Source organism: Semicossyphus pulcher, unplaced genomic scaffold (assembly GCF_022749685.1).
Source record: "Semicossyphus pulcher isolate SPU_LCO1_2020_fin unplaced genomic scaffold, fSemPul1.0.p SCAF_23, whole genome shotgun sequence".
Classification (NCBI taxonomy): domain Eukaryota; kingdom Metazoa; phylum Chordata; class Actinopteri; order Labriformes; family Labridae; genus Semicossyphus; species Semicossyphus pulcher.
In genome coordinates, this window is record NW_027211697.1 from 12560542 (window position 1) to 12586093 (window position 25552).

At 40.9% G+C, this 25552-nt stretch overlaps 2 protein-coding genes across 4 annotated transcripts in view; one reads left to right on the top strand and one right to left on the bottom strand.

The window, feature by feature from the left end:
• The window catches only part of septin9a (septin 9a), a 102750-nt gene that overhangs the window by 40171 nt on the left and 37027 nt on the right, over positions 1 to 25552 (top strand). For all 3 annotated transcript variants that reach the window (XM_069674859.1, XM_069674861.1, XM_069674860.1), the window contains one exon: positions 2695 to 3450. In XM_069674859.1, the coding sequence (XP_069530960.1) occupies positions 2695 to 3450 (756 nt within the window). The remainder of the gene's footprint in view (positions 1 to 2694; positions 3451 to 25552) is intronic.
• Positions 7286 to 10668, bottom strand: LOC138603169 (uncharacterized). The gene is made up of 2 exons (XM_069674866.1): positions 9596 to 10668; positions 7286 to 8846 (listed from the first exon to the last, which is right to left on the bottom strand). The coding sequence occupies exon 2, from the start codon at positions 8843 to 8845 to the stop codon at positions 7997 to 7999; it is 849 nt and encodes a 282-aa protein (XP_069530967.1). The 5' UTR covers position 8846; positions 9596 to 10668; the 3' UTR covers positions 7286 to 7996.

Here is a 25552-nt window from a genome sequence, read left to right on the forward strand (position 1 = left end):
AAATGTTTGGGTTAACTGGTAACTCGTCCCAGTCAAGTTGTGGCACTAGTTGTGTTGGTGGAGCAAAATGAAAGATAAAAAAAAGGATGTTGTTTACCAAACTTTTTGCTGTTAAATGCTGTAAACAGACTCCTAATAGTCTCCTATCGGCTTTGTTATTTGTACACATTCTTCTGGTTTTACTTTACTGGTTGTGAAACAGTCACAGTTTGGTTCATAAGTTTAGGCAGCAGCATATCCCAATAAAGTTTTTTTCCGATGAGAACTTTTCCTGATCCCGTCTTCCTGTGCTGTGATTGGCTACTACAGTGCTGAATGCTGGGAAAGCTGGTCAAACACAGGACTTTCACCCAGGAGATACGCTCAGATGTCATGGTGAATTATCCAGCAGTTATGGTCCATGGTCTTTGTACCATTTATATTTCATTGCTGTCTATCCAATAATTGAAGAGCTATTGTCCGGGACAAGATGGAAAAACTAACTAACTAATGTACCACCACAAATAAATCAATGTATGAATGTATAAGAAAGAGTCCAGACATCGATACCTGCTCATTTGTGTTAACATAAAGATACTTTGACTAAAAAGAAATGCAGCTTTAGTGCCTCCTTAAGTCCAAACACGGTGGAAAATGATGCCAATGTGTGGCCTCCCCATCTACCACACACACAAACATACAGATCCCAGGATGCATTGGGGTATGACGTTAACAGGGGTGTTTGGCCTAGAAAAGGGATGTCCAGGCTGTGTTTGCTTTACACTACAGCTGTGTTTAAACACACACAGATGCACAGAGAGAGGAAGACTCGCTGACAAGGCCCCTGTCTCTTTCTGTGTCTGCGAGGACTTCACTGTGTTAGGATTTTCTGTCACCACAGCGCAGGCACAAACACACACACCACACGGTTCGTACGATCCTAGGCCAACAGCTCATTATATCAAAAGCACAGTCAAACACTTTTTGCTTTTATGGTGTACTGCTCGAGCCCTTGCCCTTAAAAGCCACACACATCGATGAGCAGTGCGAGTAATGTTCATTAGGTATAGCTGCAGTTAACGAGCTGCAGCATCAGAGGTTCATTTCCTGTCTTTATTAGCAAGAAATGTATTTGTGTCCTTCATTTCAGGCCTTTATCACTGCATCCAATGACTAGTATGCTCATTTCTTATGCAAGAAGAACAGAGTGCCAAATGTGTTTCATGTGAGCAACACAATGCTGCAGATGCATACACAGTTTGCATTAAAGTCAATGTATTTTCGGGGTCATGATCTCTCTTTCTAATTTGTCTTGTCGTGTGTTGAAGTTAAAATGAAGAAGGGTCAAAATAGCCACACACAGTTATCAAAGAGGAATGTATTTTAATTGTTTTCAGTGCTTCAGTATGGTTGTAAACCATCCCACAGTCATTTGAGGGCACATCACACCAAGGCAAAATGAAAAGGACAACAATGCAATGGCATATATTCTACATGTCATACATTATTGTTTATTAAGTATGCTGTGTATAGAAGTATAGTAAATAAAAATTCAGAGAATCGGCTACTTTTGTGTGTTTCTTTTTTAATTATTTCTTTTATTTGTGAGATAAGACGGCAAAAGAGTTAAGCACAAAGAAAAACATCTAGACAGTGAATAAAAGGCTGAATAAAAACGTGTAGCAGAACCAGCGCAATTATGGTTCAAATATTTTCATTAACTTGTAACTTTAATATCAAACAAACACGACGCTGTCTTGTTTTACTAACTTTATAACTTTCCCATAGTCACGTGGTTAATCAGAGCGCTCGCGAGGCGTGGTCAGTTCGGTTGTCGTCATGTCAACAGCATGGTGAACAGGTGCGCGAGATAACTACCAGGCGGCTACCGTTACATACGCAGAAGAAGGGGAGGATAATGTCATAAAGTCACTCGCCAGAGGATGTAATACGGTCATTGTTTTGGTTTATGCTTGTACAATATTATTAAGATCTAAGATAAACATTTTTGATCGAGTGTTAAACTGCAAAAACGCCATGATATCGAGCTATGTGAAGCGCGTGAAATCCGGTAAGATTAGCATGTTTGAAAGATTAGCATGTCAATTAACGTCCGTTTATTTGATACAGCAGCGTGTTAATATATTACGTGTATTTTTCATTGCCTCCTTACTGAAGGTGTTGTTGTGTGATGCTCACCGTGGTTAAACTAGTTTTAGTTTGAGTTCTGTACAGCAGTTGAAACGGAACAACATTATTTCTTCATGCTAACGTTTCATGTGTTCATAGTGTGTGTATGCGACCGGATGTGATTGCTTGACATGAATTGTGCAGGCCTACTTTCTGCCACGCATCAGACATTAGTTTTTTAGTTTGTTTAATCAAGCAGATGTTAATATTGTTTCCCTCTTCGTTGATTAAGTTGTTACACCAACCTTCCCAGGAAATCCCTGTTGCTGAACCAGCATTTTTATGGCGGATCAATAAGTTTGTTTAAACAAAAAACAAGCTTTAACACCGCTGAATTAAAAGTCGTTGCCTCTTTGTTTACCAAAGAGAAATTCATGAGAATAATGCCAGCTTTTGGCCCACATGTTTGTTGATGTTTTTCCTCTTGTTTTGCGAAATAATCAGATGCTTTAATAATAAATTAAGTAAATATCCAAATTCTGTCTAAACTAAGAGATTCTGCTGTTTCTTTTCTGTGTTTTTCAGCACTGAAACGGTCGTTTGAGGTTGAAGAGACAGATTCAACCACGCATCCTTCGCCCCTGACTCGTCGGACCACCAACCCCCTCCGCTCATCCACCTCCTCCGCCTCCAGCCAGCGGAGCTACGACCTGAGCTCCCGCAGCTCTGACTACTCCTCTTCCAGATCTTCCCCTTCTGAGTCCTCCAATCCACGTTCCCCAAAGACAGGCATGAGGAGAATTGAGTTATCAGGTGGTCGCAACCCTGACGCAGCCTCTGCCCGCCGCACAGAAATCTCCATTGAGGTCTCATCAAAGCAGATTGACAACTCGCCAAGTGCTGGAATCGCCCGCTTTGGCCTCAAACGGCCCGAGGTCAGCCTGAGCAGTCGGAGTACTCCTTTGGATGTCTCCTCCAACTCCTTCTCCAGCTCCACAAACAGGCGGGCAGAGCTCAGCATGACACGGCCCAGTGAGCCCCCTGCCCCACCCAGGAGGATGGACGCCCAGCTGTCCTCAGCCCCAGTCTCAAGGATCCCTGAGCCCACGCAGAGAAGAGCAGAGCCCCCATCCCCGGCAATCAGCCCAGTCGATGGGGCCCTCAGGAGGCCAGAGATGCCCGTCTTCAAACAGCCGGACGGTTTGGTGCAAGGCGGTGCAATGGAGAACAACAATCATCCGCCTCCTGTGCCCAGTGCTCCCCTGCCTTCTCTGGTGGAGCCACGGGTGGAGAGGGTGCAGTCTCCTGTCACAGAGCCGCCAACAGCCCAACCAACAGACCGTGAGTACCTGCTCAGTTCACCTGGTTTTGTATCTAACGCTTGTGTGTAAAAATATTTCCCAGAGTTTGATGAAGTGCGCTGCTCAAGGAGGAATTATAGCCTTTTTACCCAGAGAGAGGGGAGTTTGCCCCAAAGCCTGCCGCCGTGTTTTAAACCCTACACCAGTGTGTTTATTTTAAGTGCAACTTGATTGTCCTCATTTTGGTTGTAACTGTTTTCAGTGCGGTCTATCTTTCCAAACAGACGTGCAACAGTTTGGCAACAACAAAGTGTTGCTGTTCAGTTTTTCTTTTACGTTAACGACATGTTGTCTTTAAACCTCATCTTGCTGCAAACTCATACAGTCCCATTGAGACACTTAAAGATGCAGGCATATATTTAAATGAATGCACACGGTCTCTTTTTGAATATAAATCTGCTTAGATTGACTCATTAATTTTTGTATTTAGGATGTTCTTAGAATTTCTGTTTATTTCAAGTAGGAGGAAGCTTGAAAGTATAGTTAACAACCCTAAAGAGCAAAAGCATGAGTCCTTGAGAGTTCATCAGTCTAGAATAACCGTGAATGTAGGTCAGCGAGGGTGATGATGAGAAACCCAGGGCAGCTCCCAGGACAGCAGTTAACAAATAACCCGTACAGGCAAGCAGCTGGATAGCCCAGCTCACTTAAACTTGAGTCAGGCACTGGTAAAAATCACTGTAGTGCTTTTTACACTGCCAGTTCAAGGCGGGATTATTACGCTTCTGTTACATTCGGTCTTCTATGTAGATTGACGGAGGCAGAATGGTCGGATGAAGCCGTTCCGCCTCTGAGCCGGCATCAGACTTACTAAAAGGCGTAACAGAGGTAAAGCGGCGCCTGTGTAAACTGCAGAGCCGGCAGGGCAGAACAGCGCCTTGTGTGTGTATTTGAAGCGTTGTTTGTTTACACCTCATGCACGTTTTGCTTCCGCAATGCCGGAACGCTATTTAAAAAAACGCATACTGAGGCGGCCTTACGCCGCCTTTGCGTGGTACAATGTAGAGTGACAAAGATGGCATGAGCACGAGGAAATACAGATAACTGGGTTGAGCCGCTGCACACACAGTTATTGTTTTGTTGGATTTAACCTCTCAGGCAGACCAGGTCAAGATTAAAGATCAAGAATCTTTCATGTTTAACGTTACACGTTTATTCCAAACATTATTTGGATTAATCTTTATTTATTTCTTTTTTTTTTTGCCACAAATCTAGCAAGACATAATGAGGTTGATAAAGGGTCAAGGCATGCTTAGATTACCTCCGACAGAACTGCCATGATATTTAGTATAGATGTCCCTGTTTCCAATAAGGTGATTCCAGGTAATATGACCACTATCTTGGGAATCTTAGCTCTGTTGCACAACAAGGTATCTCAAAAACTAGTAGCTGAGTTACCATTAAATATGATATTCCTCATCCTCATAGGATGAAATCTAATATTTAAGGTCCCTCGTGTGCTTTCTTTTAGCGCCACCTTCAGGACGAAACCTGCTTCTTAAGTTGAATTACACGTTTGTTAAAATCACAAATTGTTGGTGTATTTGCTTTGTTGTGGCCTCTAGGGGCCTTAAACTTTAAGCCTCCTTTTATTTTTGGTTTAATATAAGTGCATGTGCAAGGCTTGGAGTTTATGAGCATAGGTTGTGTGAAAGTTTCAGTGGCATGCTTCAGCCTGGAACTGGTTCTTGTTATGGTGAGAAAATACAGTGTGTGTGTGTTTGTGCTGGTTTGTGTGCAGTGGCTTGAAATGGTTACTTTTCCTTTAGGTTATTTTTACTTTTTACTTCCCTAAGTGTTTTCCTGTAAGACTGGCTCGTCTTTTTGCTGGTGTCTGTTGTATGTGTTTGTGTGTAGCACTGTTATCTTGAGACAGCTGCACTCATGCTTTCCTCTCACTGGCTGAGAAGTATCCAGGCGTAGGCGGCTGGGAGGTGATACATTCCAAATCTGGAGGTCATAAAACATTCTGCATAAAAATAGAAAGCCTCCAATTTCCACTTTTTCTGCAGCGTGTTGCCTGTTTGTGTCTCTCTCTCTCTCTCTGTCCTCTGCACTTCCTTTACACACAGCTTCGGGTTTGATTTCATATCTACGTCTTGCTCAAGATAGTTATCACATAGTTTCTTAGGTAACAAAACATTGGTGAATCAGTCAGCAAATATGCATGCTAAATATCTGAAATGTGTTCTTGTGTCAGTCGAGGGAAAGTAAGTACGAAAAAGTGAGAGGATTAAAGCTCAACTTCTGCCACATTCGGCTCAGATTACCACCCTTCTGCTCAGTCAGGCATTTTAAGGGCGGGAGGCCTTGCAAGAAAGACGCTATGGAAGAAGAGAGGAGCAGATAGGAGGTGGATAGAGAGAGAGGCGGATCAGGGAGGAGAAGAGAAGAGAGAGAAAAATAGACACAAAGCGTGCGAGAAGAGAGCGTGATTTCCAGTAAAAAAAGCCTGTTTGCAGGCAGAAAACAAAATGAGAAAAGCCCGCTTTAACCTCCAGTCGTTTAGGAGTAAAACTAAACGGACAGACCACACGGCCTTGACGACGTGCCCAGAACGACAATTTACTTAGCAACAAGTCCACACAGCACGGATTCAGGCATTTTCTTTTTTTATGATTTAATATTTACATAAATGTTTTCGGTGTATTTCTTTTGTTGTTTACTTCTGTTGCAGCTTGTGTCAGCAGCGTATCCAGTGAGACATTGGTGTTTTTGTGTGGCCCATTTGGCCCGCTTCCTGGCTCATGTGATGCTTAACTGTGATCTACCTGCCTCTGGGCTCCTTGTGTCTTTGCATGTTTCACACATCCACAGTCACCTCACACAGGTTAAGAATGTCTCGCCCGGGGAGGAGTGACAGATGAGGCTGATAAGTTTTGTGGCGGATGTCGTCAGGCACAAGGTGCTGTAATGACATGTTTTGCTTCAGTAGATTTCTTGGCTATAATGACGAGCAGCTGTATGCTTCCTTGTGGTGATTCAGCAGGATGTGATCTCATGTACACAGATGCAGATTCTTTACTATGCATTGACCTTGATTTGCATTGAAGCTGTGATGCATATTACAGAGTAGAATTGATTAATCAGGAACTTTTATGTACATAAATGAACCCTTTGCTGAATTGAAGTTGGAACTGAAGTGGGCACAGCCAAATTTCCAGATGTGTTTTGGTTCTGTGGATGTCACAGCAGGCTACCACTCCTCCTCCCATTGACCTGCTGCTGTTGGGGTAATTGTATGAATGGGTGATTGAATGTGTCAGCTTTAAGTCTTCTCTTTTAACAGATTAAACAAACTGCAGTGCATGTTTGTCATTGAGAATCTGGACTCCACCAAATCTTAGATTAGCATGTCCTTAGGCTGAGTCTGCAACAGTTTTTGATGGTGATTCACTATCTTATGATCTGTTGGGTCTTGTGCTGGCCTGCTGAGTGCTAACCTAGTTTCATCGCCTTAAATCGGCTTTCATCTCTTTGACACAAACATAAAGGCCCTTTGATCGGACTGCCTGATCTTGGCTTCAAACAAGGACTTGTGAATGTCACAAGGGATGGAAACAGTCACACAGATAAATGTTTAACTGGTTTGTTGGGTATGTGTTTTGTATGAGGCGTAGATGCTGTTAATAAACAGAAGCATATTTTCATGGTTTTTAGGAATCCAACTGTTTCCTGCTTCCTGGAACTTAAAATAACAACACTGACAGGAGTCTGACTGACAAGTCATAGTTTAATAAACAAGAGTATCAACACTACAGAAATGTAAAACCATTAGAAAATATCAAATTTTTCAAAGCTAAATAATTATCAGTGCAGGCTGTTTTAATACAACCATAAAGCCTGAACTTGTCGTCAGAACAAAGTAGACTTTGTTCATCTCTATCAGACGCAGGAGGAATCGGCAGCTTATCATTGCTGTTAGATTAGAAAAGCCGGAGCTATGAAGATCAAAGAGCAGTGCATTGAAACAATCAAAAATAAATTTCTTACATCAAATCATTTTGCAATAAAGAAAAAAACAACAAACAATTAACAAACAAGCAATTTTGTGAATAGTGCTGTAATGCCTGTGTCTGAAGAGGTAGAGCGAGCTGTCAAAAGATCGGTGTTTCACTCCCCAGCTTCTCCAGTTTGCACCCTGATGTGTAAACGGCACATAAAGCACTTTGGGTAAAAACAGGCTATAATTGCATTTGGAGAAACTCAAACCCTTACACCTCCCCTCCCCCTCTGTGTAATAAAATGCAAAACTTTTATTATGTTTTTGTTCTTTTTTTTCAAGGCAGTAAAAATCAAAGAAAAAGTCTTCAACAGAAGTCTGGAACAGTGCCATGGAGGTCAAAGTCTGCAGGTTTACATACCTGGCAAACATTAAACTACATTAATTCACCGATCACCTCCTCTGTTGGATAAGAGAGAGTCTAGTCTCTGAATACAGTTGAATGACAAAATAGGACTTCAACCCTGAACACTCTCAGCCCAGGATAGAAGAAGCCTGTTTGTCAATCTTCATTGAAAAACATTTAGACACGAGCTAATTTACCAGAAAATGCAATCAATAAAATGATGACGATGATTAGGACGCCAATCAATCTCCTACACCACAGGCACAGGTCGTCGTTCTGTGGTGCTGAGGTGTGGTAAGTGGCTGATCCTCTGTTCTCAGTTGACTGCCTGTTAACTGGTCTTCTACTTTCTTCATTATAGTAGCATGGTGTCGTCACAATATACAAGAAGAGTCCAAGGAAGACAAGGTGTCCCCACTGGTTTCCGATTTCAGAAAGATCAGCGTTACTTGCGTAGCGGTTCCTGAGTTCCCCCAGCATCTGAAAGTGTCCTCTTAAAGAAAACTGTCTGATCTGTCTTAAGAGGTTAGGGGTGATCTGGTAGGTATGATCCGGATCATAAGGTGTCCCCTGGTGGTCAAAGTGCTGTGTGATATAAACTTGGTGTATCCGCCGCCCCCTGACTCTAATTATGATCCTGTCCCTGTTACCTTCTTCAAACAAAGTTGGGGGATTGATAACATAATCTGGAAGTGGCACTGACGTCTCTTGATAGAGATTTCCAACGGTGTAGTATTCTTGTCCTTGAGGAGGTTCGTCCAATAAATACTCAGAGTTGTGATAATAATGTGAACCATAATCGCCATTGTTTGGGTTAAAGGTCAGTCGTATGACGTTGTTATAACCCATGTAAACTTTGTTTGCGAACCAGAAGAGCAGCACAAGACTGTGTGTGGGCACAGACTGGCCAAAGCCGATTTTCTTCAAACCATCAATTGAATTGAGCCGTTGTACAGCCGACACAGAGGTCAGGGTGAGGAGCAGAGCTGCACAGCTCCACGTGACTCTTCCTGTCGTCTTCATCATCCTGTGAAGACATTTAAAGAGTTATTGCTGTCATTTTTTATCCTTATATACATTTTCAGTCCATGTACTTTTAACTAGAGATGTATCAAAATGATTATTTCCATGATGTGATACATTTTTCTAGTATCTATTTCAAATTGCGTAGTAGTAGTTGAGTAGTTAATTAAAAAACACAAAGGATATTTTAACAGTTTTTTCATGTCTACCTTAGAACAAATGTCAGGCGGCCATATGAGGGAAGTTGTAGGGATCAAACTACTATAAAACATTGATTGATTGATTGAATGATATCTTTATTTTGAATTTTAACTACACAAGAATAACAATAAAAATATGAAAAGTAAACCTATACAACAATTTCAACTGCAAAGTGCAACACAAAGCAAGCATGTTTAAAAGGAAGCAGCATAAGGTATACAACTATTCATTTTTACACCTCATCTACTTCTCAAAAAATATACTTGTGCATTAAAACTAACTGTCCACTGAGTGTCAATAGCAAAGAAAAAAATTAAACCAGCTATCGCAACCTTTCAAGTTTGTGCTTGATTTCGGTTCCAGGTTCAAACCGTTCCACAAATCATCACAGAGACCAGTAAGAGTTCAGCCATTTCTTTGAAGGGATTCAAAAGACAATTTCCACAGTCTTTGTTCTGTGCAGAAATCTATGTCAGGGTTAATCTGAAGTTAATAAAGCTTTAGCAGTGTGACTTCAACAAATGAAGTCAGTCAGAAAATAAGAGAGCTCACCGTTAGTCTGCAGCCGGGAGACGTCTGGTCTCTGTGTTTGTGTATGTGAGAGCAGGAGAAACTCCTTAAGTTTCTGTTTCTCTGTAAATGAAACTGAAGAAACAGGCTTGGTGGTGGTCACAGGAAGGTGGGTAATACAACTGTGTAGGGGAGGAGTGATTCTGAGTCGTCAGAGAAATGTATGGGTATAATTAGGGATGGAAACGAGCCAGTGCAGGTCCAAGTTGTGACACTGAGTGTTTACTTTGGACTGCAGGGTGAGGAGCTGGTTGTAGTGAAAATTCTATATTAACACTTAAAGCTGCAGTAGGTAAGATGCAGAAGAGAGCGGACATTGCTTCAAAATTTGAAAGATCACAACCTCCAGGTCCCTCCCCCTCTCTCTCTGCAGCGCTCAGTCCTGCCTCCAAAGCCCTCCCCGCAGAGGAGGCTGTCATGCGCGCGCAGGCTAGGAACCACGGCACATGAAGAAGCCAGATATACAATGGCGGACAAAACGGGTAAAAACGTGAAATGACAACAACCGCAGCCGTTGTGTTGCACCACCAGCACTTCAAATCACAGTACATATGTGGTTTATATATATAGCTCAATTTGTATGCATGTTCTTCTTTTTTCTATATTTAGGTTTGTTTTTTTATCTTTGTTTTAGTTTTATTTTGAAAGTCACTGTTCATTTCCTGTGATGTTACATTTACCATGACTGTCTTCATAAATAGTATGGTTATTGTTCTACAAATACATTGCATACGTACATATCTTAATCATAGCCTGAAACTGGAGTGAAATATTTGCAGTCATGTTATCTTAAGGTTTATATATGTCGTTCTCTCCAATGCCAACGTTCGCGTCCAAAGTGCGGTAAACTGTGTTCTTTACTATCAATACATTATCTTTACTATCAATACTTTATACTTAACTTATACTATACTTTATTACAAAGACTAGTTAATTATTTACTGGAAGTCATCTGAGTGAGTGTTCCTCCGTGAAGTAAACTCACAAGCCGTCACCAGCAGCTGAAGGATTAGGCAGTGATGTCACCATCATACGGAAGTACCGCTGTCCTCTACACAGACACGTCCGCGTATGTGCTGAAGTCATTAACTGATCCTTAACAGTTATGCTTCAGACCGCAGCAGAGAGCTCTGTGCGCTGCAACTTTGTAGTAGGGGATTGTACCTTGTGTGGATGCCCCAGCACTACTTAATAAAAAAAAGAGGGAAGCTGCTGAAACGCTGTATGATTCAGTAGGAAAGCAACGCTACCACCAAGCAAAGGAGAAATGTAGTTAAACTACTCACGCTACGACGTTACCACTGGTAAATGAAGCAAATTCACCCGACACTGCACAAAAACACCTGCATTTGGCAGGTGGTTAATTTCCAACCCGCACATGCACGGGTAAGCATACACAAGATAAGACACCATCTTTTCACAGAGAAATCACATTTAAACCACATAAAATTATGATACTGAGAAATAAAGAGAGCCATGCAGCATTCCCTCATTATTGTACCGATTTTTGCAGCGTTCACCTTTCTCTCACTTGACACGGCTGCGTCATCACTGAACACTCTCCTGTGATTGGCGCATTGTTGCTTTTGGAATGTGGGACTTGTAGTTTTTGAACGATTAGCAGGGTAAGATTATAGTAGGTGGTAATCTTTACTCGCACACTGTGCTCGTAAATTATTTTTCCAGTTCGCACACACCTATTGTTAGGGACAAATGCGATTGAAATACTCGCACTGTAGAGCGCTGGAATACATCTTCTGTGTACCACATGGGTAGCGCACAAAAAAGTGGAATTAAATAGTTTTAATTCAATTTTTTTAGACTATTGTACATTTGCAGTGTCAATGAATAGAAAGATGCTATTACACCATCATATGAAAATAAAGTGCAAATATTTGTAATGTGTCACAAAATGCCATAACATCATATGAGACTAAAGTGCAATAAAAAGTATTGTGCAAATAAAAAGTGCCACTGAAGATCAAAGATTGTCATCCACGATTGATTACTGATCAGGCCTCCACGATTGATTACTGATCAGGCCTCCCTTTTTGTTACAATTAAACGAAACTGACTTCTGTAGTTAGATTTTCCACCTGAACACATAACTCAATAAGCCTGTGGTCTGCCGTTGTTGTGCACCTTTATTTATATTTTATTTATGCAGGTTTATACAATTTAGTTTTTTTCTCAAGTGCACTAAACCTTTATTTATTACAAAGTTTAGTTTTTTGATTACCAGTGGACATTTATTAAGTAGATATTGTTTTTACATTTAAAATAAGTGTATTGCAGACAGAATGCAGATCTACTTGTAGATGATGCAGACAACAGTGTTTGATAAATTGTCATTCAAGTTCAGCAATTTTGTGTCTCATTTGTTATTATTAAACTGTTGTATGTTATCAAATGCAAAAAAAGCAACAACATGATATCGGCATCATATATCGGCCATGGGCCGCCCTGCTCTAAAAATCGGCATCGGCCATTGACAAACCCATATCGGTCGATCACTATTGATGTGTGAACGGCGCATAAAGCACTTGGGGTAGAAAAGTGTTGAATTACATCGAGAGGAACTGAAACCCTTAGACCTCACCTCCTGGTGTGATAAAATGCAAATCTTTCATTATGTTTTTGGTTTTTTTAAGGCAGTAAAAATCAAAAAGTTATCAGCAGATGTCTGTAACAGTGCCATTGAGGAAGGAAGGAAGTCTGCAGGGTTACATACCGGTACCTACTAAACATTAAACTGCATTAATTCACAGATCACCCCCTCTGTTGGATAAGGGAGATTGTTGTTTCTGAATACAGTTGAATGACCGACAAATTAGGACTTAAACCCTGAAGACTTACAGCCCCGGCTTATTGGTCAATCTTCTCCAAAAACGTTCACACATGAGTTCATCTACTTAAAAATACAATCAATAAAATTAAACCGATGATGATGATGATGATGACTATGGACAGTCCCAAACAACGCCACAAACACAGGTTGTCGTTCTGGGGTGCTGAGGTGTAGTTACTGCCTGATCCTCTGTTCCTGGTCGGCTGCCTGTTTTCAGGTCTGCTGCTTGGCTGGTTATAGTATGTTGTCGTCACAATAAACAAGAAGAGTCCAAGGCAGGCGAGATCTCCCCACGTGTTTCTGATCTGAAAAACATCAGCGACACTCCCAAAGCGGTTTCTAATATCCCACAGTCTCTCGTTGTTTGCTTCTAAAGAAAACTGTCTGATCTGTCTTAAGAGGTTAGTAGTGATGTGGTAGGTATAATCTGGATCATAATTTGTCCCCTGGTGGTCATAGTGCTGTGTGATGTACACCTGGTCTATCCTCTGCCCATTGACTCTAATTATGATCCTGTCCCTGTTTCCTGCCTCATTCAAATATGGGGTATGGAGAACATAAGATGGAAGCGGCACTGACGTGTCTTGATTGAGATTTCCAATGGTGTAGTGTTGTTGTCCTCGAGGCAGTTGGTTCAACAGCCGCTCAGAGTTGTGATACTGATGTGAGCTATAATCTCCATTGCTTGGGTCAAAGGTCAGGCGTATGCCGTTACGGTCGATGTCAACTGTGTTTGCGAACCAGTAGAGCAGCACAAGACTGTGTGTGGGCACAGAGTGGCCAAAGGTGATTTTCTTCAAATCATCAATTGAATTGAGCCGTTGTACAGCCGACACAGAGGTCAGGGTGAGGAGCAGAGCTGCACAGCACCACGTGACTCTTCCTGTCGTCTTCATCATCCTGTGGAGACATTCAAAGAGTTATTGCTGTCGTTTTTTATCCTTCTATACATTTTCAGTCCATGTGCTTTTAACTAGAGATGCATCAAAGTGATTATTTCCACGATGTGATAATTGTTTTCTAGTAATAATAATAGATTTATTTTATATAGCGCTTTAAAAAGTACTCAAAGACACTTTACATGTTAAAACAAATAGCAAAGACAGTAAAAGAAATATATACAGTATAAAAGGATCAAGGTGCAGAAAATCGAGGTAAAATGTGGATATAAAAGAAAAGTTACAACAGTTAGATAATGATCGGTCACAGATTAAAAGCAGCTTTGAATAGGTGGGTTTTGAAAGAGGGGAGTGAGGGAGAGTGTCTCAGGTGATGGGGGAGAGAGTTCCAGAGGGAGCGGGCGTAATAGTATCTATTTAAGATTTCATGAGTAGTTAATTCAAACAGCACAAACAAAGAGCTGCCGTGTTTAACTCGAAAACTCTACAAAGGCAGTCGGTGCCGACTCGAACAGAACACTGTAAGCATGAAGACGTCTGCACTCGCAATACAGTATATAACTTTGAATGAAAAAAAACATACATTTAATTCTTGTAAAGATCTTTCTTGGTGATGGTTCAATGATCAGCTGTATTTTATATCTATTGTATTTCTGTGCCATTTATGTCTTATTTGTTGGCAAATCACCTGGTGTTCATAGCTTGAAAAGGTGCCACACCCACATTTATCTGCAAAACGTTGGTGAAAGTCTCGGGCTGAAAAGCATTCCTTTCATTCAGCTGCTGTTAATTATTTCTTTCGTTAAAAGTTCTTTACTTTATTGCGCGTGCGAGAGTTTGTTCATGTTTGCCTTAAAACACGTCAAAGTCAGGCGCCCATATGAACGTTGATGTTTTGCTTGTTGTTATCAATCATTCTGATCATTGATTGGTTGATATCTTTATTTCAAGTAGATTATTCACTAAAAATAACAAAGTAAACTTATACAACAATTTCAGCTGCAAAATTCAACACAAAGCAAACTCCATGCTCAAAAGGAGCAGGGTAAAGTTTACACTTTTTACACCTTATCTACTTCTCAACAACTATAACGTATGCACGTTTAAACCCATCTACCCACCCAGTGTTAATAACAAAGAAAAATATCGGCGATCACAACCTTTCCATTTTGAAAATGTTTTATTTTGTGCAATTTATGTTCTTTATTTAAGTTCCAGGTTCAAACTGTTCGAGAAATCATCACAGAGACCAGTAAGAGTTCAGCCATTACTTTGAAGGGAATCAAAAGACAAAGTCACCATGTCAGTCTGTGCAGAAATCTACTTCAAAGTTAATCTGAAATTAATAAAAAGCTTTAGCTGTCTGTTTCATAGTGAATCAAAAACTAGCAGTCAGGAAATAAGAGAGCTCACCTGCGTTAGTCTGCAGCCGGGAGACGTCAGGTCTCTGTGTTTGTGAGAGGTCAGGAAAAACTCTATGTCCCCGTTTCTATGTAAATGAAACTGAACAAACAGGTATGGTGGTTTCACAGGAAGAATGATAACACAACTGTGTAAGGGAGGAGCGATTCTGAGTCGTCAGAGAATTTTATGCGTATAATTGGAGATGGAAACAAGCCAGTGCAGGTCCAAGTTGTGACACTGAGTGTTTACTTTGGACTGCAGGGTGAGGAGCTGGCTGTAGTGAAAATTCTATTTTAACGCTTTAAAGATTACAAGTAAAATGCCGTTTGAAAAATTTGGAAAAAACTCTTCATAATTTACTGAAAATTTAAAGGTAGAGCTGAGAATACATCTTCTGTGTACCACATGGGTAGCACACAAATGGAGTTAAATAATTTCATTCATAATTTCCATTCCAATTTTGGGAAATATTTGTATATTTGAAATGTCACTGAACACACTGCATAGAAAGATGCTATTACACCATCATATGAAAATAAAGAGCAAATATTTGTAATGTGTCACAAAATGCCATAACATCATATGAGACTAAAGTGCAATAAAAAGTATTGTGCAAATAAAAAGTGCCACTGAAGATCAAAGATTGTCATCCACGATTGATTACTGATCAGGCCTCCACGATTGATTACTGATCAGGCCTCCCCGATTGATAACTGATCAGGCCTCCCCGATTGATTACTGATCAGGCCTCCCTTTTTGTTACAATTAAACGAAACTGACTTCTGTAGTTAGATTTTCCACCTGAACACATAACTCAATAAGCCTGTGGTCTGCCGTTGTTGTGCACCTTTATTTATATTTTATTTATGCAGGTTTATACAATTTAGTTTTTTTCTCAAGTGCACTAAACCTTTATTTATTACAAAGTTTAGTTTTTTGATTACCAGTGGACATTTATTAAGTAGATATTGTTTTTACATTTAAAATAAGTGTATTGCAGACAGAATGCAGATCTACTTGTAGATGATGCAGACAACAGTGTTTGATAAATGTTCATTCAAGTTCAGCAATTTTGTGTCTCATTTGTTATTATTATTAAACTGTTGTATGTTATCAAATGCAAAAAAAGCAACAACATGATATCGGCATCATATATCGGCCATGGGCCGCCCTGCTCTAAAAATCGGCATCGGCCATTGACAAACCCATATCGGTCGATCACTATTGATGTGTGAACGGCGCACAAAGCACTTGTGGTAGAAAAGTGTTGAATTACATCGAGAGGAACTGAAACCCTTAGACCTCACCTCCTGGTGTGATAAAATGCAAATCTTTCATTATGTTTTTGGTTTTTTTAAGGCAGTAAAAATCAAAAAGTTGTCAGCAGATGTCTTCTGTAACAGTGCCATTGAGGAAGGAAGGAAGTCTGCAGGGTTACATACCGGTACCTACTAAACATTAAACTGCATTAATTCACAGATCACCCCCTCTGTTGGATAAGGGAGATTGTTGTTTCTGAATACAGTTGAATGACCGACAAATTAGGACTTAAACCCTGAAGACTTACAGCCCCGGCTTATTGGTCAATCTTCTCCAAAAACGTTCACACATGAGTTCATCTACTTAAAAATACAATCAATAAAATTAAACCGATGATGATGATGATGATGACTATGGACAGTCCCAAACAACGCCACAAACGCAGGTTGTTGTTCTGGGGTGCTGAGGTGTAGTTACTGCCTGATCCACTGTTCCTGGTCGGCTGCCTGTTTTCAGGTCTGCTGCTTGGCTGGTTATAGTATGTTGTCGTCACAATAGACAAGAAGAGTCCAAGGCAGGCGAGATCTCCCCACGTGTTTCTGATCTGAAAAACATCAGCGACACTCCCAAAGCGGTTTCTAATAACCCACAGTGTCTCGTCGTTTGCTCCTAAAGAAAACTGTCTGATCTGATGTAAGAGGTTAGTAGTGATGTGGTAGGTATAATCTGGATCATAATTTGTCCCTAGGCAGTCATTGTGTTGTGTGATGTACACCTCCTCTATCCTCTGCCCACTGACTCTAATTATGATCCTGTCCCTGTTTCCTGCCTCATTCAAATATGGGGAATTGGTAACATAAGATGGAAGCGGCACTGACGTGTCTCGATTGAGATTTCCAACAGTGTAGTATCGTCGTCCTCGAGGCAGTTGGTCCAACAAATCCTCAAAGTTGCCATAATGATGTAAGCCATAATCTCCGTTGTCTGGGTCAAAGGTCAGCCGTATGGCGTTGTTATGGTAGATGTGAACTGTGTTTGCGAACCAGTAGAGCAGCACAAGACTGTGTGTGGGCACAGACTGGCCGAAGGTGATTTTCTTCAAATCATCAATTGAATTGAGCCGTTGTACAGCCGACACAGAGGTCAGGGTGAGGAGCAGAGCTGCACAGCTCCACGTGACTCTTCCTGTCGTCTTCATCATCCTGTGGAGACATTCAAAGAGTTATTGCTGTCATTTTTTATCCTTCTATACATTTTCAGTCCATGTACTTTTAACTAGAGATGCGTCAAAGTGATTTTTCTGATTGTCCAATCGGATGAAAGGAGAGGCTTGCCTTCTGTCAGTTTCCAATATAACGGTTAGGTTAATGAAAGCTAATGATTCGGTGGTTGTCTTAACAACATTAGAAAAAAAAGGTGCAGTGAGCTGCTCTTTTTTTAACCGTAGGCTTCACCAAAAAAGGCAGTGCAGTGAGCCTCGCGTTTTACAGCCTGCAAAACGCACACTTTCTGATCGGGCCCTAGGCATGAAGACGTCTGCACTTGCAATACAGTATATGACTTTTAATGAAAAAAAAAAAGCCTAATTTATTTCTTGTAAAGATCTTTCTTGGTGATGGTTCAATGATCAGCTGTATTTCATATCTGTTGTATTTCTGTGCCATTTATGGCATATAATTTTTTTGGCAAATCTGGCGTTCAAAGTTTGAAAAGGTGTCAAATTTGCGACATTTATCTGCAAAACGTTGGTGAAAGTCTCGGGTTGAAAAGCATTCCTTTCATTCAGCTGCTGTTAATTATTTCTTTCATTAAAAGTTCTTTACTTTATTACACTTCTTACACCTTATCTACTTCTCAACAACTATAACGTATGCACATTTAAACCCATCTACCCACCCAGTGTTAATAACAAAGAAAAATATCTGCGATCACAACCTTTCCATTTTGAAAATGTTTTATTTTGTGCAATTGATGTTCTTTATTTACGTTCCAGGTTCAAACTGTTCGAGAAATCATCACAGAGACCAGTAAGAGTTCAGCCATTACTTTGAAGGGAATCAAAAGACAAAGTCACCATGTCAGTCTGTGTGGAAATCTACTTCAAAGTTAATCTGAAATTAATAAAAAGCTTTAGCTGTCTGTTTCATAGTGAATCAAAAACTAGCAGTCAGGAAATAAGAGAGCTCACCTGCGTTAGTCTGCAGCCGGGAGACGTCAGGTCTCTGTGTTTGTGAGAGGTCAGGAAAAACTCCTTATGTCCCCGTTTCTATGTAAATGAAACTGAACAAACGGGTATGGTGTAGTCACAGGAAGAATGATAACACAACTGTGTAAGGGAGGAGCGATTCTGAGTCGTCAGAGAATTTTATGGGTATAATTGGAGATGGAAACGAGCCAGTGCAGGTCCAAGTTGTGACACTGAGTGTTTACTTTGGACTGCAGGGTGAGGAGCTGGTTGTAGTGAAAATTCTATTTTAACACTAAAAGCTGCAGTAGGTAAGATGCAGAAGAGAGCGGACATTGCTTCAAAATTTGAAAGATCACAACCTCCAGGTCCCTCCCCCTCTCTCTCCGCAGCGCTCAGTCCTGCCTCCAAAGCCCTCCCCGCAGAGGAGGCTGTCATGCGCGCGCAGGCTAGGAACCACGGCAACTGAAGAAGCCAGATATACAATGGCGGACAAAACGGGTAAAAACGTGAAATGACAACAACCGCAGCCGTTGTGTTGCACCACCAACACTAACGAAGCAGAGACACATCAACCAGCAGAAATCAGTGTTTTTACTGTGAATGGTAATCTACAGCTAATATTGATTGGCAAAACCACCAGCACCTAGTTTGCTAACGGAGACTGTGGAAAAAACAGCGCCAACTAAGCAGTAACACTCCGCCATGAAACAACGCTGAACAGCAGCAGCAGTGGGCACAAGCTAACGTTAGCTCGACTGCAACACCAACGTAACATCACAGTGACGGCAGACATGTTAGCAATGTGGAGATATTTATTTAAAACAAATACAGCAGAAATGAAGCTGGAAACTGTCTAACTCAGCATCACTTTTTTATCCTCTCAGGTCCCGTAGCTCTCTCCACCTCAGAAATGCCGCTCCAACGTTTACTCTCGTTTCGTTTCAGTCTCGGTCCAACTCTTTCTCTTTACTCTTTTCTTATTTAAACTGGCAGTGGACGGATGGGCAGTTTTTCATTCCTGGTGGTTGTTTTTAGGCCTTTGACACAAACCGGCTGACGCTGAGCACAGTGAAGAAATTGAGCTTGACCGTGTGAGCATGCGCGGAGGAGTGGTGCTGCGCAGCGTGTGATTGACAGCAGCCTGAGAGACTGCTCGGCTCTGATTGGTTGTGTGTTTCGGGAGCGTTGGGTTCTTGCAAATACCATTAGGAGCAGGAGGAACATGATTTTTTTTACAGATTATCTCTCTCTTGTATTACTGCATGTTTAAAGTGACAGTTTGAGCAAATATGACAAAAAGTTTGTTTTAATAATTTCTAGTTATCTACTACAGCTGTCATCTCTTTGACACAAACATAAAGGCCCTTTGATAGGACTGCCTGATCTTGGCTACAAGCAAGGACTTGTTAATGTCACAAGAAATGGAAACAGTTACACAGATAAATGTTTAACTGGTTTGTTGGGTATGTGTTTTGTATGAGGCGTAGATGCTGTTAATAAACAGAAGCATATTTTCATGGTTTTTAGGAATCCAACTGTTTCCTGCTTCCTGGAACTTAAAATAACAACACTGACAGGAGTCTGACTGACAAGTCATAGTTTAATAAACAAGAGTATCAACACTACAGAAATGTAAAACCATTACAAAATATCAGATTTTTCAAAGCTAAATAATTATCAGTGCAGGCTGTCTTAATACAACCATAAAGCCTGAACTTGTCGTCAGAACAAAGTAGACTTTGTTCATCTCTATCAGACGCAGGAGGAATCGGCAGTGAATCATTGCTGTTAGATTAGAAAAGCCGGAGCTATGAAGATCAAAGAGCAGTGCATTGAAACAAACAATACAAAATCAATTTCTTAGATCAAGTCATTTTGCAATAAAGAAAAAAATAATCAGCAGTTTTTAACAAACAAGCAATTTTGTGAATAGTGCTGTAATGCCTGTGTCTGAAGAGGTAGAGCGAGCTGTCAAAAGATCGGTGTTTCACTCCCCAGCTTCTCCAGTTTGCACCCTGATGTGTAAACGGCACATAAAGCACTTTGGGTAAAAACGGGCTATAATTGCATTTGGAGAAACTCAAACCCTTAGACCTCCCCTCCCCCTCTGCGTAATAAAATGCAAAACTTTTATTATGTTTTTGGTCTTTTGTTATTTTTTAAAGACTCACAGCCTAGGATAGAAGAAGCCTTTTTGTCAATCTTCACTGAAAAACATTTAGACACGAGCTAATTTAGTAAAAAATGCAATCAATAAAATAAAAAAGATGACGATGATGATGAAAAACAATCCCACACAACAACACAGGGACCGGTTGTCATTCTGTGGTGCTGAGTTGTTGTAACTGGCTGATCCACTGTTCCCAGTCGACTCATGATCTTGCCTATTTTCTGGTCTGCTGCTTTGTTGGTTATAGTTATATGTTTTCTTCGTCACAATACACAAGAAGAGTCCAAGGAAGGCGAGGTTTCCCCACGTGTCTCTGATTTCAGAAACATCCGCATGACTTCCAAAGCGGTTACTGAGATCCCTCAGTGTCTGGGTGTTTCCTCCTAAAGAAAACTGTCTGATCTGATTTAAGAGGTTAGTAGTGATGTGGTAGGTATAATCTGGATCATAATTTGTCCCTAGGCAGTCATTGTGTTGTGTGATGTACACCTCCTCTATCCTCTGCCCATCGACTCTAATTAGGATCCTGTCCCTGTTTCCTGCCTCATTCAGATATGGGGAATTGATGACATAAGATGGAAGCCGCACTGATGTGCCTTGATTGAGATTTCCAACGGTGTAGTATCGTTGTCCTGGAGGCAGTTGGTCCAACAGCCGCTCAGAGTTGTGATACTGATGTGAGCTATAATCTCCATTGCTTGGGTCAAAGGTCAGGCGTATGCCGTTACGGTCGATGTCAACTGTGTTTGCGAACCAGTAGAGCAGCATAAGACTGTGTGTGGGCACAGACTGGCCAAACGTGATTTTCTTCAAATCATCAATTTAATTGAGCCGTTGTACAGCCGACACAGAGGTCAGGGTGAGGAGCAGAGCTGCACAGCACCACGTGACTCTTCCTGTCGTCTTCTTCATCCTGTGAAGACATTCAAAGAGTTATTGCTGTCGTTTTTTATCCTTCTATACATTTTCAGTCCATGTACTTTTAACTAGAGATGCATCAAAGTGATTATTTCCACGATGTGATAATTGTTTTCTAGTAATAATAATAGATTTATTTTATATAGCGCTTTAAAAAGTACTCAAAGACACTTTACATGTTAAAACAAATAGCAAAGACAGTAAAAGAAATATATACAGTATAAAAGGATCAAGGTGCAGAAAATCGAGGTAAAATGTGGATATAAAAGAAAAGTTACAACAGTTAGATAATGATCGGTCACAGATTAAAAGCAGCTTTGAATAGGTGGGTTTTGAAAGAGGGGAGTGAGGGAGAGTGTCTCAGGTGATGGGGGAGAGAGTTCCAGAGGGAGCGGGCGTAATAGTATCTATTTAAGATTTCATGAGTAGTTAATTCAAACAGCACAAACAAAGAGCTGCCGTGTTTAACTCGAAAACTCTACAAAGGCAGTCGGTGCTGACTCAAACAGAACACTGTAAGCATGAAGACGTCTGCACTTGCAATACAGTATATAACTTTGAATGAAAAAAAAAACACATTTAATTCTTGTAAAGATCTTTCTTGGTGATGGTTCAATGATCAGCTGTATTTTATATCTATTGTATTTCTGTGCCATTTATGTCTTATTTGTTGACAAATCACCTGGGCCCGTATTCATACAGCTTCCTAGTACAAAGAGTTGCTCCTAGTGAAGAAATTCTAAGAAAATTCTTAGAATTGTGACGTTTTCTAAGAATTTCCCTTGAAGTTAAGACTAGATCGTGGTAAAGATAAAAGTTATTCACAAAGCATCTCAGCTCTTAAGAGAGCTCCTAAGGTGAGAAACTGTTAGGAGTAGCGAGGAGGACTTTTAAGAGGCTTAAGAGTTTCTTAAGCAGAGAAGAAAATGGCGGAAAGATGGAGAGATAGGAGAAAAGTTCTCAAAACACTGAATAACAGTGAGCTAATTGAACAATAGCCTACAGAGTGGTTCGTGCAGGGATCATTTTTGTGGTAGATCTCATTAGAGATGCGACGAAACAATCAGCAGAGTGATTGACAATTAAAGGGAATGGGCATGGGTATAGCGGGTTGGGTATGGGACGCACATCCGTAGAACTGCACGGGCATATTTTAATTCTGCTTTTAAGTTAACTTTGACAGCAGTTACAAGAAAGATGTAAACTATCTCACCTGTGCTTGCAGATTCCCGTTTGGGTGCTGCAGTCTCCCCTCTCACGTTAGACTTTAACACACTCTTTTTCGCACTCTTCACTAGTGCGCACAACCAGAGGGAAAGATGCATTTATCTGCTGCGCTACATTTTCCCATGCCTGCCTCTTGGTTGAGCTGTAAAACCGGGGCTGAATTTATGTCCTAAAATGTTTTTTTATTCATCAACTACTTGAGATCAAAGTAAACACTGTCCCTCCATCCAGTTGGGTTTTCTGGTTCTTCTTGTTAAATGCAGCAAACGCAGCTTCTTATAAGCTTTATATAGGCTGGCCAGCATTCCCAGAAATTGCGAAGATGAGCCATTTTCCCTCGTTAATATCAGTTAGATTAAGTACTAAAATTAGCAGCATTGTAAATAAAAGTGATCAAGTAAATATAACTGCATGTGAAGATGAGCATGTGTTTCAAACAATTTATGCAACAGAGATTTTCAGTACATAAAATGGTGTTCATCATTACACAATGTCTGAGTAAATTCTGTGATTAGGCCGATAGATTTCACTGTCCTTCTCTGCCCATCATCACTGAAAGAGCTTTTTTTTTAATCAGCCAATCGCAGCTTCTGAAATAATGTGTCCTACCTAGCAACGGGGTCAACCACACCTCCTCACTAAGATAAAAGTTTCTGTCCCTTCCTTGCTCAGAGTTGCTCTGAGAGTGTTCCTAAATCACTCCTAGGCTAGGACTCCTTTCTAGAAGTTTTTAAGCAAAGTTAGGATCTGAGAATATTTGTGAATACGGGCCCTGGTGTTCATAGCTTGAAAAGGTGCCACACCCACATTAATCTGCAAAACGTTGGTGAAAGCCTCGGGCTGAAAAGCATTCCTTTCATTCAGCTGCTGTCGATTATTTCTTTCATTAAAACGTATATACTTTATTGCACATGTGAGAGTTTGTTCATGTCTGCCTTAAAACACGTCAAAGTCAGGCGCCCATATGAACGTTGATGTTTTGCTTGTTGTTATCAATCATTCTGATCATTGATTGGTTGATATCTTTATTTCAAGTAGATTATTCACTAAAAATAGGGAAGTAAACTTATACAACAATTTCAACTGCAAAATTCAACACAAAGCAAACTCCATGCTCAAAAGGAGCAGGGTAAAGTTACACTTTTTACACCTTATCTACTTCTCAACAACTATAACGTATGCACGTTTAAACCCATCTACCCACCCAGTGTTAATAACAAAGAAAAATATCGGCGATCACAACCTTTCCATTTTGAAAATGTTTTATTTTGTGCAATTGATGTGCTTTATTTAAGTTCCAGGTTCAAACTGTTCGAGAAATCATCACAGAGACCAGTAAGAGTTCAGCCATTACTTTGAAGGGAATCAAAAGACAAAGTCACCATGTCAGTCTGTGCAGAAATCTACTTCAAAGTTAATCTGAAATTAATAAAAAGCTTTAGCTGTCTGTTTCATAGTGAATCAAAAACTAGCAGTCAGGAAATAAGAGAGCTCACCTGCGTTAGTCTGCAGCCGGGAGACGTCAGGTCTCTGTGTTTGTGAGAGGTCAGGAAAAACTCCTTATGTCCCCGTTTCTATGTAAATGAAACTGAACAAACGGGTATGGTGGTGTCACAGGAAGAATGATAACACAACTGTGTAAGGGAGGAGCGATTCTGAGTCGTCAGAGAATTTTATGGGTTTAATTGGAGATGGAAACAAGCTAGTGCAGGTCCAAGTTGTGACACTGAGTGTTTACTTTGGACTGCAGGGTGAGGAGCTGGTTGTAGTGAAAATTCTATTTTAACACTTAAAGCTGCAGTAGGTAAGATGCAGAAGAGAGCGGACATTGCTTCAAAATTTGAAAGATCACAACCTCCAGGTCCCTCCCCCTCTCTCTCCGCAGCGCTCAGTCCTGCCTCCAAAGCCCTCCCCGCAGAGGAGGCTGTCATGCGCGCGCAGGCTAGGAACCACGGCAACTGAAGAAGCCAGATATACAATGGCGGACAAAACGGGTAAAATCGGGAAATGACAACAACCGCAGCCGTTGTGTTGCACCACCAACACTAACGAAGCAGAGACACATCAACCAGCAGAAATCAGTGTTTTTACTGTGAACGGTAATCTACAGCTAATATTGATTGGCAAAACCACCAGCACCTAGTTTGCTAACAGAGACTGTGGAAAAAACAGCGCCAACTAAGCAGTATCTCACTGATGTTGTGAACATTTAGCCATGAGAGCACAGGCACACAGACCTTGTCAGGAGAAAGTCTGAAACGGTCACACTGCCTGGGCACTTCACAAAGATATTTTCAGCCACTCCGCCCTGAAACAACGCTGAACAGCAGCAGCAGTGGGCACAAGCTAATGTTAGCTCGACTGCAACAACAAACGTAACATCACAGTGACGGCAGACATGTTAGCAATGTGGAGACATTTATTTAAAACAAATACAGCAGAAATGAAGCTGGAAACTGTCTAACTCAGCATCACTTTTTTATCCTCTCAGGTCCCGTAGCTCTCTCCACCTCAGAAATGCCGCTCCAACGTTTACTCTGTCTCGGTCCAACTCTTTCTCTTTACTCTTTTCTTATTTAAACTGGCAGTGGACGGATGGGCAGTTTTTCATTCCTGGTGGTTGTTTTTAGGACTTCGTGGACATGAACCGGCTGACGCTGCGCACAGTGAAGAAATTGAGCTTGACCGTGTGAGCATGCGCGCAGGAGTGGTGCTGCCCAGCGTGTGATTGACAGCAGCCTGAGAGACTGCTCGGCTCTGATTGGTTGTGTGTTTCGGGAGCGTTGGGTTCTTGCAAATACCATTAGGAGCAGGAGGAACATGATTTTTTTTACAGATTATCTCTCTCTTGTATTACTGCATGTTTAAAGTGACAGTTTGAGCAAATATGACAAAAAGTTTGTTTTAATAATTTCTACTAAGTTATCTACTACAGCTGTCATCTCTTTGACACAAACATAAAGGCCCTTTGATAGGACTGCCTGATCTTGGCTACAAGCAAGGACTTGTTAATGTCACAAGAAAT